This window comes from Notamacropus eugenii, chromosome 5 (assembly GCF_028372415.1).
Source record: "Notamacropus eugenii isolate mMacEug1 chromosome 5, mMacEug1.pri_v2, whole genome shotgun sequence".
Lineage (NCBI taxonomy): Eukaryota > Metazoa > Chordata > Mammalia > Diprotodontia > Macropodidae > Notamacropus > Notamacropus eugenii.
This window is the reverse complement of record NC_092876.1, coordinates 60,987,522-61,008,635: the sequence shown is the minus strand read 5'-3', so window position 1 is coordinate 61,008,635 and position 21,114 is coordinate 60,987,522. Positions and strand designations below refer to the sequence as shown.

The window sequence follows — 21,114 nt, the reverse complement described above, 5'->3', positions numbered from 1 at the left end:
TATTTTTAAACCAATTAGTATAGGGTAGTGGTATGCCTGTATTTTCTTAGTGTAGAACAGGGGTAGGGAACCTGAGACCTTGAGGCCACATGGGGCCTTGTAGATCCTTAAGTGCAGCCTTTTGACTGAATCCAAATTAATTTGTATTAATTTAAGGCTCTAGAAGGCCCTATGTGGCCTGAAGGCTACAAGTTCCCCACCCCTGGTATAGAACAAGGAGACCAGAGCATTCCCCCTTACTTCCCAGACCAAAGAGGTTTTGCAAAAATGTATTCTACTCTAGAGAGTAGGAGGATAACTTTTTTCCTCCACAAAAGAGAATTCATTATTATGGGTCACATAGTGTGGCTGCTGTTTACCTGGTGATATCTAACCAAGCCTCAGTACTGTTTTCTATGAGATCTCAGAAATAGGACAGCCTATTCCATCCATTCCCTGAAGCAGTAATTAAAAGGAGAGAAGGAAGTTTGTACAGAAACAAAGATTTCCTTGCTTTTGCCAGGCCCGCTGTGCCCCCCCTCCCCCGCCCCCGTGTCTCCTTTTTTCAGTGTATTTTTGAATGCTTTTTATGAAATGTAGAACTTTTACACTGAATGCTTTATTCATTCATTCGGTGAATCTTAAACTTGGAGATCCTAAGATTTAACTCTGACCATAATCTCAAGGAACTTCCCATCAGATTAGGAGGTCTGAGGTCCTAGTATATATAGTATGGAGAGAGTGAGGTCAGCTTAGACAGGGGAATTCCAGACCTGGGACTTGGAAAAAAGCAGAGAAAACCTTCAGCTGGGAGGAATGCAGTGACCCCTGGGTTGGGCCAGTGGCTTAAAGGAGATCATCCCAGGCATGGCTGAATGAAGTGGTCAAAAGTGTGGAGAAAGGAGAGGAAAGGATGAAAGTAAGTCCTCCCTCCATTTTGTCTTCCCACTCTGCTGTCAAGTCGATCTTCCTAAAGGACCAGTCTGACCATGGCACTCCTCTCCTCAGTAAGCTTCCGTACCTCCCTGTCACCTCGAGAGTCAAATGTAAAATCCTGTTTGGCATTCAGAGTGCTTCATAACCATCCCCACCCCCTCACCTTTCTAGTCTTCTTAGACTTCACCCTCATACCTACACTGTGCTCCAGTGGCACTGGCCTCCTTGCTGTAATTCCTTGAATGAGACCCTTCATCTCCTGACTCCAGGCATTTTCACTGGCTGATCTCCCATGCTTGGAGCTCTCTCCCACCTCATTGCTGCCTCCTGGCCTCCCTGGCTTCCTTCAAATCCCAGCTAAAATCCCACCTTCTACAGGAAGTCTTTGCTCATCCCACTTAAATCTAGTGTCTAGTGTCTGTAGCTTGTTTGAATATAGCTGTTTGCATGTTGTCTCCCTTCTTAGCTTATGAGCTTGAGAGTAGGACTGTCTTTTGCCTTTTCTTTGTATCTCCAGTGTTCAGGACAATGCTGAAAACATAGTAGACACTTAATAAATGTTTGTTGACTGACTGGTCTCCCACCCTCTCCCTTGTCCATTCCTTTGCTCATGCCATTTCCTCATTAATCATAGTGCCTGGTTTTGACCAGCTCTCAATAGTGGCTAATATGTCGAGGGTAAATTTCAAATTGATACAGTCTATATTTACTCTTGGAAGATCAGCCTGGATAAGTGTGTGATGCAGAAGTCTAGGCACTAAGAGGTCAGTAATTTTCTTGGTAAACCGCCCTCCCCCCCCCCCCCAATAAAGAATACTACAAAGTGGTCTGTAGTGCTGTGTTGGCCCCGTTTTCTATTCTTCAGTGATTGAAAGGGCTAACAATGGTATGGTTTTTAAGATGATCTATAAACTTTGAAGTGCTGCTGCTCTAAATGGGAGACATTGTAAAGTGATGGATGAATGGGCATATTACAAGAGGAACTGAATTGTCACCACCTTGAGCTTCTCACTAAAAATGAAGCCAGAAGTAAAAAGGAAGTGTAGCTCAGTTGGCTCTCAGGTTTTCTCTGGAGAGACAAATAAAGAAATCGGTGGAGTTTTAGCATGTGTCCAAAGGCAGTAAGAAGCATTTCATTTGACATTTATTACTCTTGGATCACAGTACTCAAACTGAGCATTTGCAAAAATATTATGACATATATAAAACACACTCCATTGCAGAAGATGAGAAAATAGAGAAATTCTGTGAAGTTCATTAAGATTGTCCAAATTAGACCATATATTTCAGCACCCAGTGACTCCAGTTCAAAGGGTAATGGTAGGGGAGGATGGTGGAAAATAGGCCTGAGGATTAATTAGCAAAAGAGGGCAAAGGCACAAAGGTTCTTCACAGAAGCCTCAAGCTTTTGTGTCATGAAAGCCTTTCAAGAAATGAGTTGGGAAGGGCTGGTCATGAAGAGCAGTATATGAATAAGATCACATATACTGAAGGTCACCATGCTAGACTGGAGAAGGCTCCATGGTAGTGTGGGAGTCCCTCCCAGACAGTTAGCTTGGACACTGCTATAACACTGACTTGTCTTACTTGGGCCCTCAACTCCCTACATTCGGGTTACCACAGTAGCCCCAAGATGGTATCCTGTCTTCAGTGTCCTGTCGCCAGTCCATCCTCCATATGAGTGGCAAATTGAGACTCTTAAGGCCCAGACCTGGCTGTTCTCTGGTGCCCCTGCTCAGGAAGCTTGGATGCTTCTCTGTTGGCTCTAGGAAAAACCATGAACTTCTCCTCTGGGCATTTAAAGTCCTTCCCAGTCCAACTCGAGATTCTTTTTGACTGATTTCCTATTGCTCACTCACCCTATGCTGTTTTCCAGTCAATTGGGCCCTCTCCTGTTTCACCAGAGATGCCATTCCATCCCCTCTCCCTCCTCCCAGGGCACGCTGTCTTCTGTCTGCAGTACTCCCCATCCTCAATTGTTGATATTCTCAGATTCCTTCAAAGTTTAACTCAAGTACCACCTCCTTTCAAGGTCATTGCTGTTTCCCTGTTGTTAGCATGTCCCTGCACCCGATTACTTTGAATTTACTTAGCATAGATTGTTGTATCTATGTATCTGTTTGCATATTGTTTCACTATCATAGAATATAAACTCCTGAAGGGAAGGAATCTTTCATTTTTCACTTCCTTTTCCTAGGGCAGGGCTAGCCTTGTGCCCAGTGCTTGGTGCATAGTAAGAACTGTTGTTGGATTGAAGAACAAACTAAGACAATTAGAACACATAATAAAAATGAGATCAGAAAGTGTACAAGGACACTGAGCAATATAGAGCACTGTGATGTGTAGAGAACAGCCTTGGAGACCTGAAAAAGGTCACACGGCTTGGGAAGCAGGCCCTGCTCAGTTCTGTCAGCCTGAGGGAGACAGATTAGGAGGCCGCTGAGCAGAAGGTGATCAGCCTGGCCAGGAGGTGGTTCCTTCCTGGGCACTGCTCATAGCAGGGAAGTACTAGGTTCCCATCAGAGTGCCCTGGATGCCCTTGTTTGGAATCCCACCTCTACCACATATTGTGACCTTGGGTAAAGTACTTCTCCTTTCAGGCTTCATTATCATCCTCTGTGAAATAAGGAGGTGAATTAAATGATTACTTAGATCCTTTTTTATGGGTAGCTATGTGCTGCAGTGGATAGAACGTGGACCCTGGAGTCAGGAAGACTTGTGTTGCAATCTGGCCTCTGACACTTATTAGCTGTGTGACCAGGGGCAGTTTAATGAACTGGAGAAAGAAATGGCAAATCACTCTAGTATCTTTGCCAAATGGGGTCATGGAGAGTCAGACATGATTGAAACGACTGAACAAGATCTTTTTTAGCCATAAGCCTAAGATTCTGTTTTCATGATGAAGATCCCTTCTTACTTATAGATTCTGTAAAGGCTTACATATTTATTTCTTCTCTGGCTTACCTCAATGTTTTTGTCTCTGGAGGTATTTTTGAGTCTTTTGGTGTGTGTATATGTGTGCATATATCTTTGTTTTTGTGCGTGTGTGTGTGTGTGTGCGTGTGTGTGTATATGTGTGTGTGTGTGTGTGTGTATATCTGCAAATAGATAAAGCATTTATTAAGTGCTTACTCTGTGCCAGACACACACACACACACACACACACACACACACACTTTCTCACTTTAAAACGCTTTTGTTTTGAATGAATTTATTTTGATACCAGATTCAAATAGAGTTGAATAAAAAAAAAGAAAGAAAAAACCTTTAAATCACTGAAAGCAGCTTTTTTTCCATTAAAACAAATGATGAAGGAAAATGACAGATTAAGGGTCTTTGTTCTTGATTTTTGTATTCCTTAAGCAATATCATTAATGTTATTTCTTTATAGCAATAATATAGATATTTCACTAGCATGAAAATTCCCCTACCACAATCCTAAAATGAACTGTAGGCTAGGTTTAATTATTTTGTAAGATATTTGGTAGGATAAATGGCTGTCAATTCTTACGCCTTCCATCAGAAGGAAGCCTTGTTGTGTATTTGTTTGCTTAACCCCTGGTATTCTGAGGTTACTCCCTTCTCCTATGCTGTTGACTCAATAATGTTTTCATTAGGAGGTTTTGTCAAAATGACTGGTTCACCTTTTGGGTCTTATTTCCCTTAGAGAGACAGATTTGGCAAACTGAGTAGATAATATTGTTCTGGGAACATCTGAAACCTCATTTGTCAGAGTACACTTTCTCAAGTTCAGTAGTTAAGGACTTGAGAGGTCAACATGGTTTCAGAATAGTATTGAATTGTGTATTCAGCCTTGAGGCGATGCTATGAAATGAGTTTCCTGAAATAATCTTAATGGCAGCGTGCTGTCATGGAAAGAACTCTGGCTTGGGTGTCAAAGGACCTGGGTTTGAATCCTGGCATAGCTATTCCTTTAGTAGGTCACTTAACCTCAGTTGTTAGCCTCACTTCCTTCATCTGTGAATTGAAGTGGTTTATACAGAATGATATCTAAGGTTCTTTCCTGCCCTGCACCCCATGGGTTATTAGCCTTTTTTCCCCTCTTTAGGCTGTACTTTTTAACTGCTAGAAAAATATACTCTCCCTAGGAGATCTCATCTATTCTTACTTCTACTTGGATGACTCCCATCCTTAACCTCTCTCCCCAGCTCCAGGCCTGTGTTTCAACCTGCCTTCTGCCTCCTTCCACTTGGATGCCTTCCCATCAACTCAAATCAACATGCTTAAAATTGGACTCATCATCTTTCCCCCAAAACTGACTCCCCTTCCAGACTTTGCTATTTCTGTTAATGGTAGGCTTTAAAAACCTTAGTCATCTTGACCCCTCTCTCTCCCTCACCTCTCATTCAGTCACCAGTTATTATTGATTCTTTCTTTGTGATGTCCTGGCATTAGTTTCTTCTTTTCTGTTCACAATGCTACCACCTAGTTCAGGTCCTCATTTTCTCTTGCCTGGACTACTGAAGTAGCCTTCACTAAATTGGTCTCCCTGCCCTCAGTCTCTATCCTCCACTTTTCTCCAGTCAGTTCATACATCCATCTATCCATCCATCTATCCATCCACCCACCCATCCACCCATCCACCTACCCATCCAGCCATTTGTCCATCTGTCCACCCATCTGTCCATTCATTTATTCAGTAAACACTTATTAAGTGCCTACTATGTGTAGAGTACTATGTTAGGTGCTGGGGGTTATACAAAGTTTAACCAAGATGGTCACTGTCCTCTTGGAGTTTACAGTCCTTGCTGTAGACCTTGCCAGTTTAATTTTCCTGAAAAATTATTTCAATCTTGTCATTCCCCCTGTTCAAAACCTTTGATGGCTCCCCTTTGCCTCTAGGATAGAGTCTAAATTCCTTAGCTTCATTTGGAGCTTTAACTCTAAACTGTGTTTCCTTTTTTTATGTCCCATTGCTCCCCTCCAGTGAAACTTGTTGAACATGCTTCACATTTTCCCATCTCCTTACCTTGGTTTAGGCCAGTCTGCCTATCTCCCTGCCCAAATCTAGAAGGCCCTCAGCACTCTTCTCTGTCTAGCCAAAGCCTCTCCATCGTGCCAAGTCAGGGAAAATCCCTCCAGTTCTTTGAAGTCTTCCCAGGTCACGCGTGCCCACCATCACTGCACGTTCCTCTGGGCTCAGTATCCCTCATTGTCTTTGTCATTCATTTGACAATTAATCCTTTCCTGCCTTGGGACATATCTTGTACTGCTGCCTTTATCTAAATCTTGTTTGATTAACTTTTCATGTATTTATGATTCATCTCCCCTGCCAGGTTGTAAACTCCTTCAAGGCAAGGACTGTTAATTTAAACTTAATTTTCCCTCCCTGCCATTACCCTTCCTCCCCAGCATAGTGCCTTATTACATAGTAGACATTTCCTAAGTATTTGTTGATTGTTTGAAAGTAGTATTGTATAGGCCTTTTTATGCTCGATGCACAATGAGGATAGGGGTTTTCCATTGCTTATGGTTGAATTCAGCCTTTTGCTGGTTAACCTTTCATAGCTGGGAGTGAGCGGTAGAGATTTACTGACAGTTATAATGGTTGGGACTTTTTAAAGTGACCCTTCTTGGGTCATGGGTTTAAAAAGGGAAAAGCATCACTCTTCATTAGGCAAAGATGGCCAGTGAACTGAAACCTTGTTTTCCTCCTTTCCCAATTCTCTAGGAACGCCATTCTATCCGAGTCAGCCAGTATACCAGTCAGCACCCATCATAGTGCCTACCCAGCAGCAGCCTCCACCAGCCAAGAGAGAGAAGAAAACGGTAAGAGAGCTTCTCATGATTTTGCATTACAGGTGCAGCAAATCTATAATTCCCAATCTATGTGTATCTATCTAGTTTCTGTATGTGAATTTACTGTCATGACAGACCTTGTGGAATTCTAGAACCTACCTTCCAGTGTAACCAGTGATGATAAAGCTGAGACGTTCAGCATGAGTATCGGTGGCCATGACTAAAGCCTTGCTCCACATAGATTTGTGCATGTGTTAAATGTTAAGTGAGTCTCAGGCTCTGGAAAATGGCAAATGTATAAAATGAGTCACTTTGCTATTTCCTTGCTGTTTTGGGGGGCCTTGCCTAACCTGGTCTGACAGTTAGTGAAGAAAGAATTTATGCAAGAATTTGGCTTGGTTAGACCGAGTATCCTGATCTTGTATGTTTTACTCATTGATCTGAGTCCTCTCACTGTTGGGAGAGGGCAGAGGTGGGATGCTTTTCCTGCTTTATGCTGGGCCCTGGGTGATTTGCCCAGCTTCATTTCACAGATCTTTTCCTGTGTTGTTCTGCTGGTGACCTGCCCCTTGAGCTCCCAACTCTCTGATAATCTGATTGGGTTTGTATGTAGGGTTAGTTAAGAAAAATGGGTTCAAACCAGTGAACAGATTATAGGCATTTCCTTAGTGGGAATAGGTATTGTTTTAATAGCAAAATGGTTCTAAATGTTTGCCAAGAGGGAGAGTTACAGTAAGTGCCCACAGGTGTGCTGGATGGTACCAATCTTCTTTACTTTACTTACTTTACTCTACACATATCCAGTTGAACATCAGAGAAAGTATCAGTGGTGTGGCAGAGCAGATGGAATATAAGGTTTCGAGTCAGGAAGGTTCAAGTTCAGTTCTTGCCTTTGATACTGTGTTCTTGGGCAAATCACAACCTTTGTGAACCTCAGTTTCCTCATCTGTAAAGAGACAATAATACCTCAGTGCCTACCTTGTAAAATGTTTGTCAGGTTCAAACAGGGTGAAATTCCTTAATACCTTATAAATTGTAAAATGTTCAATGAACGTCAGTTATTAGCATCATAATAAGTCACAGAAGGACAGAAACATCCAACATGTACATTTCTCTAGCATGTTAAGAGTTAGAAAGCACTTGTCCAATTATACCTTTATAAGTTAAAAATGGTGCCATGATTCCTTATCCCCCTTTTACAGGTAAGGAAGTTGAGACTTACCAAAGTCAAGTGACTCTCACTATTAACCAGCAAGGCAGAGGCAGACCCTGAATTCACACTGTGATCCCAAGCCTAGTGATTGTACTTGATCTGTCTCCTCTAATAGCCTCCCTTTTCCTCTGCCACACACATCATGACAATCATTGGTCCCCGAAGACCCATTTGCAAAGGCTTATTCCTGATCACTTCAGTGGTAACGTCTTTTTCTTTGCTTTATCTTATTTTCTTTGTCATAAGATACACCAAAATAGAGAAATTTGATAAACCTTCTTGAACTTTCTGAGTAGTGCACTGTTGGGGCATCGTATAACCATGTTTCCGTGGAAGTTGAAATATATTATTAATTCTTTTCAAAAATATTTTTAGGACACTGGCCAGCTGCATACCTGGATGAGCATGACTGTTCAATAGATCCCACTGTCACTGCAATTCTGACAGCTTGCCGGCATTTTTAGACATTTTCCCTGGAGATTCTTTGCAGTTTCCCATTCCATTTTCAGATGCTGACAGTAATGTGAAGTTTAAATGGACTGTCAAAATTACACATTACCTGGGCCTTTTTTTGAGCCTGGTTCTCCAGTGCAGAGGTTATAGTTTATTAATAAAATGTGTTACTTAGGGATGTTCAGAGAAGAGAAACTCTGCCTTCTTTTTAGGAGAAAGTTCATACACTCTTAGGGCAGCTAGGTAAGTGCTTTGGGTAAGTGCTTGACCTGGAGGGAGTCAGGAAAACTCATCTTCCTGAATTCAAATCTAACCTCAGATATTAGCTAGCTGTGTTGACTTTGGACAAGTCACTTAACCCTGTTTGCCTCACTTTCCTCTTCTGTAAAATGAACTGGAGAAGAAATTGGCAAACCATTCCAGGATCTTTGCCAAGAGAATTCCGAATGAGGTCATAAAGAGTCAGATATGACTGAAATGACTGAACGACACAACATGAACTCTTAAGCTTTATTAATTCCTTCTGTTTCTTCATCAAACATTTCCAAAAATATCTTCCATTCCCCAAATGAACTGTTAAAAAAAGGTTAAGGAAGAACAACTGAAATGCTGACTGTGACTGGCAGTGTATGTGATATTCTGTCCTGGTTAGTCCCCTGTCTGTCCCTAGAGGAAGGATCTATATTTTATAGACTCTTGAGAGAGAATCCTGTTTTCTTAAATATCGTGCATTATTCTGGGTGTATTTGAAAGTTTCAAGTAAAAGCTTTCAAAATCAGTCATAGTAATATGGTCATCTAATTCCTTAGGCACATTTTCCCAACTGAACAAGATATATTCATTTCCAATTCATCAGTCTTTCCCCTATTACCACTGGTAGTTTTCAAGTGAATATCCTTTCATTCACTCTTTTTTTGCATCAATGTCACTTCTTTCTTCTTTGAGGCTACAGATAAGAGAAAAGTGAATATCGTCTTGTTTGAATGATGCATATTGTTCTGGATTAATGTAGAAAAAGAGGGAACATCATGGAGTTGATAAAATTCCACAATGTTCTGAGAGTCATCGATCAGCTCTCTGAGTCCTCTGGAGAGGCAGCAGGATGAAATAAACAAAGCATGCCTCCTTGTTCAGGTCACCTCTGCTTGCTGAAGCTCCAATTACACAGCCAAAAAAATGGGGATGAGAACTGTATTCAGAATCATTGTCAACAAAGTGCTTTTTAAATCAGAAAGAAATGTGTCTCTGTGAGCCATCAGTATTAGTACCTGAGCCCCCTCACATTAGAGAACTGGCCACCATTTTATTTTCCCTAAATATCAACTCATTCTCTAGGGATGTTTTTTTCTCCCCATAAGTGTATACACTGGAGTTTTTTCCTCGTGCTGCATTTAAGGAACATGTTTTGAATTTAGATGTAAAACTGCCTAGTGATAGATCTATTTGGTACTAGATGAACTCATTCTTCCTGGAGTTCACATCTAGGATAACTATATCTTTATGTATATTCCTCTCTGTAGGAAACAGAATACTCAGAACAGTGGAGTTTCTACAATATTTAGATGGAATTAAGTGAGGAAAAAAGGATAGGATGCATTGAAATTAATTTCACTAGAAGTCATTACCCCTGCCACGTAAAACATAAAATTCAGTAAAATTATTACAAGAAGTTGGGAAATCTTAATTCTTACTATGGTTCCCCCAACCTCTGGCTGTTCAGTTAACTTAGGTCACCCACTTCCACTCTGGAGCTCCTTATTTTTTGCATTAGTAAATAGAATCATGGAAGTTCTTGCCTTCCCATGTAATTGAATCGTTAAATAGATCAAGTGCCAGTCTTGTTAAATATTTCTTAAGCATCTAATAGATTTAGAAGACTATTTTAGGTGCTAGATAATGATGCACAGTTTTTGTATGAGAAAAGTCTGTACTATCATGGAACTTGCCATCTATTAGTATCTTCTAGTGGTGTTTGATAGAAACACAAATAACCATAATATGCATTATTGCATGATAAATACACTTATAAAAGTACAAAAAAAAAGTCTAATGTGAGCTATGTGGTGAAAGGTCATTCATTACCAAAAAAGGGAATCATTTAAAAATTACATTTTAGGTAAATGTTCAGTGTTGCTATTATGGTACAGCCATGGAAGATTGTAATTCAGGTTTCAGAAATATTAATTGATGACTGTATATACTTATCAGCTATGTGGCACAGTGGATCGAGTGCCAGCCTGGAGTCACAAAGACTCCTCTTCCAGGGTTCAGATCTGGCCTCAGACACTATCTGTGTGAACCTGGGCAAGTCATTTAACCTTGTTTGCCTCAGTTTCTTCATCTGTAAAATGAGCTAGAAAAAAGAAATGGTAAACCATCCCAGTATCTCTGCCAGAAAACCCCCGAATGAGGTCATAAAGAGTCAGACATGACTGAAGTGACTGAGCAGCAACAGCAGTAAAACACACACACGTATGTCAGTGACCAAAGTCTAGAAAACAACTCCTGTCTCTCTTTTATTCTCAATGAAATCAATCGAACAGTAGTTATTAAGTGCCTGCTGTATGACAAGCACTGTGTGCTAAGTTCTACAGATAAAAACACCAAAGCAAGATTGTCAAAGAACTCATATGTAAAAAAAAATTGCAATAACTCTTTTAGAAGTGGCAAAGAACTGGAAAGTAAAGGAATAGCTACCATTTGGTGAAAGACGAAACACATTTTGGCATATCGATGTAATGAAGTACTGTTGTGTTCTAAGGATAATGAAGGGGAGATAGTTTCAGAGAAACCTGGGAAGAATCGGTGAACTGATGGAGAGTGAGATGGACAGAACTGGGAGAAGAGTTTGTACAATAACAGCAGCATTTTAAAGACCAGCTTGGAAAAACTTAAGAATTCTGGGCAGTGTAATGATCAGCCATAGTCCTAGTAGATTCATGATGAAGTCAAATCACCAAGTATTTATTAAGTACCAGAGGCCCTATGGTAAGTGCTGGAGATACAAAGAAAGCCACTCCCAGAAAACAGATCTTGCTTTCAGTTAGCATAATCTAATGAACAAACAAGATACATACAGGAAACTTGGATATAATATCAGAGGAAAGGTACTAAAATTATGAAGGAGCACTAGGCCAGGATTTTTAAAAAAGCTGAAACTTTAACTGAGACCTGAAGGAAGGCAGGGAAGCCGTAAAGCAGGAGGCAAAGATGAGGAGGGAGAAGATTCCAGGCTCCAGGAACAGCCAGTGCAAATGCCTGGAATCAGGTCCCAAGTGTTGTGGGTGAGGTCAGTGTCACTCTGTTGCAGTTTGTGGAGAGGAGTAAAGTGCAAGCAGACTGGAAAGACAGGAAGAGGCCAGGTTGTGAAGAGCTTTAAAATGTAAACAGAATTTTTATTTGATCCTGGAGGTGATAGGGAGCCACTGGAGTTACTGACTAGGCAGATGATGTGGTCAGTTCTTCATTTTAAGAAGATAACAGCAGATTGGGGTGGAGAGAATCACCAGCAGACTATTGCAGTAGTCAAGGTTGAAGGTTATGAAAGCTTGCACCAGGGTGGTTGCAGTGTCAGAGGAGAAAGAGAAGGTTGTGTATATGAGAGATCGTGGCAGAAGTAGAAGTAACATTTGATTGGCCATTGGAGGTTCAGTGAGAAAGTGAGGAGTTGAGGATGACACCTGGGTTACAAGCCTGGGAGCATGATGGTCTCCTGGACAAGTCAGGAGCAGAGGAGGGTTTGGGACAGAAGGAGGGGAAGAGGATGAGTTCAGTTTTAGACAAGTCGGGTTTAAGATATTCTTGAGCTCCCTAGTTTGTGATGCCCAGTAGCAATTGGGAGTTACAAGATTGGAGATCAAGAGAGAGATTAGGGCTAGATAAATAGATCTGAGAATCCTGTGCATAGATGATAATTGAATCCATGGGAGCTGATGAGATCATCAAACAAAATAGTATAGAGGGAGAAGAGAAAATGGTTCAGGAAAAAGTCTAAGGGAACGTTCATGGTTAATGGGTAAAGCATACTCCCTTACTTTTGATAGAGAAATGATGAACTCAAGAGTGTAGAATATGATATATAGTTTTGCATGAAACCAATGTGGGAATTTAATATGTTTGATTATTGCTTGTTAGAAAGATTTTGCTTTCTTTTTTCCAATGTAGGGGAAAAAGAAAATAGATTTTTGTTCTTTGAAAAAAATCAAATCAAGACAAACAAAAAAACCCTACAAAATCACGAATGTCTCTGCTAACGATATTCTCCTTTGTGTTGGGCTGATAGAGCATATTCACAGATTTGAAAATCCAAATTATATACAGACTAATTTCACATGGAGAGAGATGTCAGCAAATACGCGAATCAAGGAAGGCCTCTTCATGGATTTGGTATGTGAGCTGAGCCATGAAGGGAAGGAGCCAAGGATTTTTAAGAGATGGGAGTGATGATGGGAGATGATCATTGTAGGCATGCAGACAGCCTGTGTAAAGCTGGAAGCAGGAGATGTAATTTGATGTATGGGGAGCCCCAAGAATAGAATGCAGGAAAGGGAGTGATGTGGGATTAGTTTAGCAAGACAGACCAGATTGTAAAGCACTTTCACTGCCAAGCAGAGTTGTTGGGAGTGACTTAGTTAGATCTGTACTGTAAGAATTGCAGTTTGACAGTTGTGTGGTGGACAAATTGGAAGGAGAGAGGCTGGCTGCAGAGATGACCAGGATCTGGACTGTTGTGATTGTAGTGTGAGGAAAGAGGAAGGGGACGGATTCAAATGAATAGTAGGGAGGCTGAATGAAAGTGAAAAGTCAAGGATGACCTGTTAGGCCAGGAAGGTGAATGAGGAGATGGCTTTGTACAGGATGTCCCAAAAGTCTTGTGGCTTAAAAACTGTACTTCAGCTTGGGGGACACTAAGGCTTTGTTTATTCTACAGTTGAGTTTTGCAAAAATCCAGATAGATTCCTATGCTAAGTCTTTAGTGATAACAGTAGACATTAAATAAGGAAACTAAATGTTATTATTAAAGCGGAAATGGTTTACTTATCTGCTGATTTTCCTGGACCTTTATGTGCCATCCATATGTGGATACCTGTCCATTTGAAGACGCGTGGAATACATAGGTGTTAGTTTCAGGAGATCAGCTAGAATTATTACAAACCAACTGAAATATTTGTTTAAAGGAGGGGCTTATACAGAGAATTGTTCACTATTAAAGTTGAAAGAGACCTTAAGGGTAACCTCATCCAACCTCTTTATTTAATAGATTTTAAAATTTCAGTTCATAGAAAAGTGGAGTGAGTTTTCTTAGGTCACAGAATTAACTATCATTGTTTATATTGTAGTAAATATTAAATTACTTCTAGCTTGACTTGAGCAGAATAAACAAAACAGTGAACCCACAGGAAGTTGAAAGAGACAGTCTGAAATTTTTCTTGATTGAGAAATTCAGAGAAACTAATCCTCTTTGAACAAGTCTTTGTTTCTGTGTATCTTAAATTGGGTCCAATGGCCACTAATTTTGAATGAAAATTTGAATGATTTCCAAAACTAACCATTTTGTTATTTCTATAAATCAGAGCCCTTTTCTGTATATACCTCTTACTACACATAAGCATCTCTTGAACGCTGGCTTGGATGAATATATAAGGACCATAAGGTCATAAGTCAAAACTGTAAGGAACCTCAGAGGCCTTCTCATTTTACAACAGGGAAAGCCAAGGCACAGTGAGGGAAAGGTGACTAGCTTAGTCATGTAGATAGCCATAGGCAAAGCTAGGATTTTGAATCCTTTCCTTCTGACTCCCAATCCAGTTTCCTTGCATTGCTCCATATTATCTGCCTAGGAAATTTGTTTGACACATAGACTGAGGTCTACAACATTCCCCATGAATGTGCATCCAGTCTCTGCATATGGTGTTTTGTTTTCATTTGGTAGATACGGATCCGAGATCCAAACCAAGGGGGTAAAGACATAACAGAGGAGATCATGTCTGGAGGTGGCAGCAGAAACCCTACCCCTCCCATAGGGAGGCCTACATCGACCCCCACTCCTCCTCAGGTAAGAGGCAGTGATACTGATGGGATCCCATCTGCACTTGGTTACTAACCACTCAGGAGCTTTGCTGTTTTCCAGAACCACTCTCTATACTTTCTGTTTCCATTATTCGTCTCATAGCCCTGAATACATAGATTCTAGATGGTATTTTCAAAAATGTATTTTTAAAAAAAAATAAAAAAGACTATTGCAAAAAGTTTGATAAATGTGGTCCTCACAACCAGAACCTTGTTGTTGATCACATTTCCTAATGAGTGCTTGCATGATGTCAGAGAGAGCTGCTGTCCTATGGAAGGGTTTTGTGTTTACAGCTTTAAGAGCTGTCTCCTATGCTGGTGCAAGCACAGAGATTGGGGATATAAGCTAACTTGTGGCACCTTATGTTTGGTAACCACTTGTGTTATTCAGTGCCTGTATTACTGATGTGTTATAGCTGCATAGAGAACCTCGTGAGACTCACAGTAGGAACATTCTTTGAGGAAATGACCCTTTAATCATCAATTAAGTAATTTCATAAGCAGATATATCATTTTAGGACATGGAAGCCATGAATCTGAACACAATCTCAGCTAGTATGGTCATGAAAATGAAGAAAATCCATTGGAAGAAGTTGCCCCTCTGCAGCTTTGTAATGATACATTTTATTCAAAAGATTCTTTCAGATTGGGCAGAAATGTACCTATTAGCTTGGTCAAGCTCACTAGAAATCACTTTTATAGAACACAAACTGACACTTCAGTTAAAGACTACCTCCTGCCATGTGAGAAGACCCTGGAGACTAAAGGCCTAAATCAGTGCTCCTTACCCTCAAGGAGCTCATGCTCTTCTGGAGGGATCTCACACTTAACTCTTCTAAGGAAATTTTCTGTAGGGTCATCTCTGAACAGAAAGATGAAACCAGCACCAAGCTGATCCTTGAAAGACAGATTTCTGAGGGACCTCAGGAAGCAGAGAATATTTTCCATGCAGGGAAGGAGGTCTTTTTACAAGGGTGGCTTGCACAGCTGAGAGAGCATGGGTGTGACTCAAGTTTTACCAGTGAACAAACAGAGGAATTAGGAGATAAAGGTAGAAAAGGGAGGTTGGGGACAGATTGTGGAAGGTCTTTCACACTAGAATGAGGAGTTTATGTGAGAGTCAGTAGAGAAGGGAATGAACATTTATATGGCGCCTGCTACATGCCAGGCTATGTTGTGGGGCTGTGCAAAAACTATCATCCCACCCACACCTGATGTGTCACTACCATCTCAGTCCCAGGTCTTCTGGGCCCCCTCGGTGTTAGCTGCACTCAAATTTACTCGGTGAAATCATCTCAGATAACTTTTGAGCTCTTGACTTTATAGATTCTAAATTCAGTGCTCTAAAGGTTCTTCTCCAGTTGTAACATTTTTTCCCTTCACATTTTTTCCTCCACTGATATTTAGGACTCTATAGCACTCAAATTAAGTGGATTGTCAGTACAAAAGCTTAGGAAATTTTGAATTTTGTAGAAATTTTTGGTTGTAGTTCATTAGTCTCGTTGCACAGGATTTAGTTGGAGGGGTCATATGGGGAATACTTTGGTTAACAACCAACAAATGATGTGGGAGTAACTTGTAAACAGATGAAAAATGGAATATATCTCTCAGCACTTCTGTAACAGTCTTCATCTTACAAAGTGAATGACTATATTTAGATTCTCATATCTCACTCCCCCTCCATTGTGCTAATTGAAGAATGCAAATGGCACTTAAGAAGAGGAGGACAATTGGACTAGACTGTGTGTATACAGGGTAATAATTCAGTCAGGATGTTGAGGGATATTGATCCCAAGATACTTGAAAGAGAGGAAGACACAAAACATTGGTGCAAATCGTGGGCAAGATTGCTAATAAAAAAGGGGACTGAAAGTATAGCAATAGTTACTGGCCTGTTTTCCCACCATAAAATTTTAGAGAATGATCTCTTCATATTATCAACAGTCTTTTTTTGTGTGGAAATATGAGAAAGTAATGCAATACAGCAGATAGTGATTCGATCTTGATTCGACAATTTAAAGAATATAATATTCTACTATTTGTTGACTATAAAAAGGGATCTACATCCATTGAGTAAAATAGAGTTGTAAATGCTTCCCTGCAAGGTGTCTCTTTGCCTTTAAAAGATTGTACATGGTTCCTTCATGGCTGCAGTAAGACATAACTTTGCTCAATGATACTTCAGTCATTGGTATCAAGCAAGGCATTAATTAAACAATGTATGTTTTGCCAAGATGTTCCCCACTCTTGTGATGTCCTTTACAAAAGCCAGATGGAGCATGAATTACTCATTCATCATGAAGTCCTCTAGATATAGTTATTTGCAGATGACTTTGCAACACCGAAGATCTTCCTTGCTGATATTTAATACTGATTCAATGACAAAATCTAATTAAATACATAGTCCCAGAATCAGAAGGGGTCTTAATGCTGTCTAGTCCCAACTGTAGTTGAAACCCTCCAGCAAGGAGGAACCTGTTGCCTGCCACTCTATTTTTAGATGATTTGAATGGTTATGGAACTTTTATTTGTATTCAGCCTAAATTTACCTAAATTTGCCCTTCCCTCACACCCCTCCTCTAACCCCCCGTTTGCTCTTGATTTTTCCTTCTGGGACAAAACAATACAATTCCAAAACCTCTTCTTTGCTCAGCCCCTTTAAAAACTGGGAAACAGGTGGCTCAGAGGACAGTGAAGAAATGCTTGGTAGGTGTGAATCAATCACCATCTTACCAACTTCCTCACAAGAAATTACATGTAACATATTGTCCAAAAGTGTATGATTAGAAAAGGAGATAGTATGGGCCATGTAGACATCAAGGGATAACAAAGACACAGTCTAATTGTTTACATAAACTTAAAAGTGTTAGAGGAAGGCTTTCTTAGTGTGCTATGAGGAGGTGGAGAAAAATTACTTAGGATGAGAATGTAGGATCTTTAATGTGGGAGGCAAATCCCCAGGCCTGTGAGAACATAGACTATTGAAGAATGGTCAGTGACATTCAGCTGCCTTCAAATGACTAATTACAAATCTGTTGTTAGAACAGCTAGTTTGGCTGCCATGGCTACCACATAAACTGGAACCTCTTCCCTTGGGAGAAATAGGTTTTGCATATTTCCATTTGGAAGAGAACAGGTCCTGGCTAATGTTGTGGTGTAGAGGAAAAGAACACTCAATTCAGTCAGAAAACCTTAGCTCCTTAATTCTGCTGTTTTCTTATTTAGAAGGCTAGCTGGGTCTTGGACAAGTTGCTCAGCCTATCCCTGACCTTCAGTTTCCTCACCTTCCGAGGGAGGGGGATTGCCAAATAATCCAGATATTTGACTTCATAATTCTAGTCTTTATATATTTAAATGTCTAATCCCTAAAGCACATCTGAATATGGAGCTCCAAAGACAGTCTGTGGCCATGATAACTGATTTGGGTGGAACCCTCACATACTCTTTTTTTGCGTAAAAGTTCGGTTGAAGTCTCTAGGAATTAGCCAAACACTAGAATCAGTGAAAGCATGCTTGTGTTAAAGCAGCCACTTGCGCAGAGTGATGAGCAAAATCTGTTAAGAAAGGAGTAGAGACTGTGAATTTCATTTCTTTACTTTTTCATATTCTTTTTAAAAATAAAGGTGGATAGCCAAAACCTATACATGAGGTGGTGAGGGATGGAGGGTAGTGCAAGGATAAAATACTGCTACTGATTTGCCAAAATTCACCTATCATTACAGAGTGAAAGTGTTATGTTTTACCAATGAAACAGACAGCCCTTGAGTTCCTGTTTGAATTCTCAACGTTTATATTGTTTTTGTGTGTTTTTGCATTTAATTCCTTGTGGGGGTTTTTTAACCTGACTCTACCACTTTTTCTTTTTTGTTTTGTTTTTGTTTTTTATGAAGAAATCCATTTATACAAATCATTACAAAACAAAAATTAGAAAAAAATATACATAGGAGAATATACTCCGATCAGTAGAGAATGAAGGAAGTCCCCCATTGAGTCAGATCACTTATTTTAGCCAATAGAAGATCTCACCCAAGGGGACCTCCCCACAGTGTGTAGAATGAATTGTGCTCTCTACTTTTTCCCAGTGACAAAGGGACCTAACAGATATAAATGTGTATTGATCTAGTCAGAATACACGTTATGGGAATGGGATGATATTTGCATTAATTTGATATAGTTTGGCTATTAATAGTCATTATTTTACTAAGGCTAAGTTGGCTCAATTTCTTTTTATAACATGAGTATATTTCCTCATAGTCATTTCGTCCCCAGACTTTTGGATTGAAAAATCTGAAAGTATTGTTGATGGTTTTGTAGGAAATTAAGGCAACTTTCTACATTTGGTCACTAGGACTGCCAATTCTAATTTTGTAAATGAGCTCTTCACATAAAAGTGAAGCCAGTTCAGTAAGGTATTTGGTAGAAGTCTCAATCCTTGTGTAATATAATAAGTAAGTGATACTTATCAGTGCTTTATTTTCTTTTTAATTTCACGGACATTTATCTCCAAGTCCACAGCATAGCAGAAGCTTTGCTCGTATCATACCTTCTACATTTAAAATATATTTGAGTCCAGTGTAGTTGTGTGCCAGCATTTTGCTCAGAAGTCATGGACCACATCCCTTGCATCCTCTGATTAGTTCCTCTCTCTGCTGTCTTGAGTTTGCTGAGCTCAAGCTCTAATTCCTTCTGCTTTAAGATGCAAGGAGGTCTTTATCCTAGCTACTGTTTATATGGCCCAATTTAAGGAGGAATTATTCTTTTAAAGGATTTTGCGGCATGTTTTTCTTTTTTTGTGCGTAACAATATGTAATAATTTGTGTGTAATAATGACTGTGATAATAACATTTCTAGATCTGTCACTGGGTGCCAGGCACTGTTCTGAGTTCTTGACAATTGTTATCTCTTTGGATCTTTATCACAACCCTGGGAGGGAGATGCTATTGTGATCCCCAATTTACAGTTCAGGAAATGGAGGCAAGCTACTTACCTTAAGGGACTTAACCCAGATTCCCACAAGTGATAGGTGTCTGAGACTGGATTTGAACTCAGGTCTTTCCATTGTACCATCTATGTGCATAGGCATTAATTTTCATGTAGGAGAGAAAAATATATGAAAGTGTTTTTATTTCTTAGTTGATCGCAGTTAGCTCAACACTTCTTATAGAAGAGGGTGCATTTTTTCCCTTGTACCTTCAAGTATATCCCATTTGAAGACAAGTAGTGGCCCAAGTGTGAGCTTCCCATCTTTGTTATGGTGGCTGGCACAGATGCTGGAAAGGGAGGGAATTGGAGGGCAATGACTTTGACCAGGTGAGCAGTACTGAATATCGCCTGGAATGCTAGCTGTTCTTGTACTTTTACCTTGAAGGGCCAAGAAAGGTTCATCCAATGTATACCCTACATGGTCTCATTCACCTTGTCTAGCAAAGTTGGGAGTTGGGTGGGGTGGGAGTGTTTCCCATGGGGAAGTATGGTGGTAGACTAGCCTAACTCAGCAGAGCCAGTTGTTGATATGCTTGCATAGGGAACTTTTTTGTAGAAGTGGACCCCCTGTTTGTTAGCAGTAGGTTCTCTTGCCCTGATTGGCTCAAGCAGTGCAACTTTAGTGCTCATTGACTGAATGAATGAGTTTCACATCTGGAAAATAAAAAATATATTTGAGGATGGGTATGCTTACAGAGACAGGTGGAACTGATATGTGGTTTAAAAAGGGCCGTATGAAAAGATTCATATTTAAATCCCATCTATTTCTAATTTGTTACTCTGGATTTCATTTCCCTCATTTATAAAACGAGGGGCTTAGAGTTATGGTAATCTTTATGATTCTTTCCCTCTCTCTGTATTCTATGCATGTCTGTCTGTGTATGTATATCTGTGTGTGTGTGTGTGTGTGTGTGTGTGTGTGTGTGTGTGTGTGTGGTTCCATAACCCCAAATAAGAATAGAAAGTACAAAGTCACGTTTATGTATTAGGGACTTAAGACCTGATTTTATCTTTTTTGGAATAACTGTTAGAAAATTTCTATTAGATCATCTGGAGGCACTTGGGAAATATTAAATGTACATCATCTAATCAATCAGAAGGCATTTAGAAAGTGTCTTTTGTGTCCTAGAAACTCTGCTCAACCCTGGGAGTATAAGAAAACAGCAAACCAGTCATTGCTATCATGGAGCTTACGTCTCCCAGGGCTAACAACATGGACATATATAGGTATATATACAATACATGCAGAGGAGCTATGAGGTATCCATAGAGGGGCAGACACTTTCATCTGGGGGAGTCCAAGGAAGATTTCCTCCAGAAAGTTGCAGGAAATGAGTAGAAGTGTGAAGGACACATTTCAGGATGGGGGACAGCAGTACAGAAGAAGAAGAGCTTAATGAGAGTTGTGGGTGAAGAACATCTGAAAGCCCAGGATGACTGAGCAGTAGAACCCTGGAAATGTAGTGAAGCATGAGTTTGTGAAGAGAAATCAATGTCAAACAAAGTGTGTATGTGATCCTGCTGTTAATAGGAAGCCAATAACATTTATTGGGTTAAGGAGGTTTTTATAGTCACATCTGTGGCTTCAGAAAATCATTTGGGCAGGGGGAGGCAGAGTCAAGATGGCAGAGTATCAGCATGCACTTTTTAGAGTGCTGCATGCAAGCCCAGCCAAATACCCATAAAAAGTGACTCTAAAAAAATTCTGGAGCTGCAGAACC

The 21,114-nt window shown here is 40.2% G+C and overlaps 1 protein-coding gene across 12 annotated transcripts in view; it reads left to right on the top strand.

Annotated features, from left to right (window-relative positions):
- Positions 1-21,114, top strand: part of EIF4G3 (eukaryotic translation initiation factor 4 gamma 3) — a 386,245-nt gene that overhangs the window by 212,001 nt on the left and 153,130 nt on the right. For 11 of the 12 annotated variants that reach the window (XM_072609175.1, XM_072609170.1, XM_072609173.1 and 8 more), the window contains 2 exons: positions 6,608-6,705; positions 14,274-14,396. In XM_072609175.1, coding sequence (XP_072465276.1) covers positions 6,608-6,705; positions 14,274-14,396 — 221 coding nt within the window. Of the gene's footprint in view, positions 1-6,607; positions 6,706-14,273; positions 14,397-21,114 lie in introns of those variants that run through there. The other variant, XM_072609174.1, reaches the window with a different exon arrangement.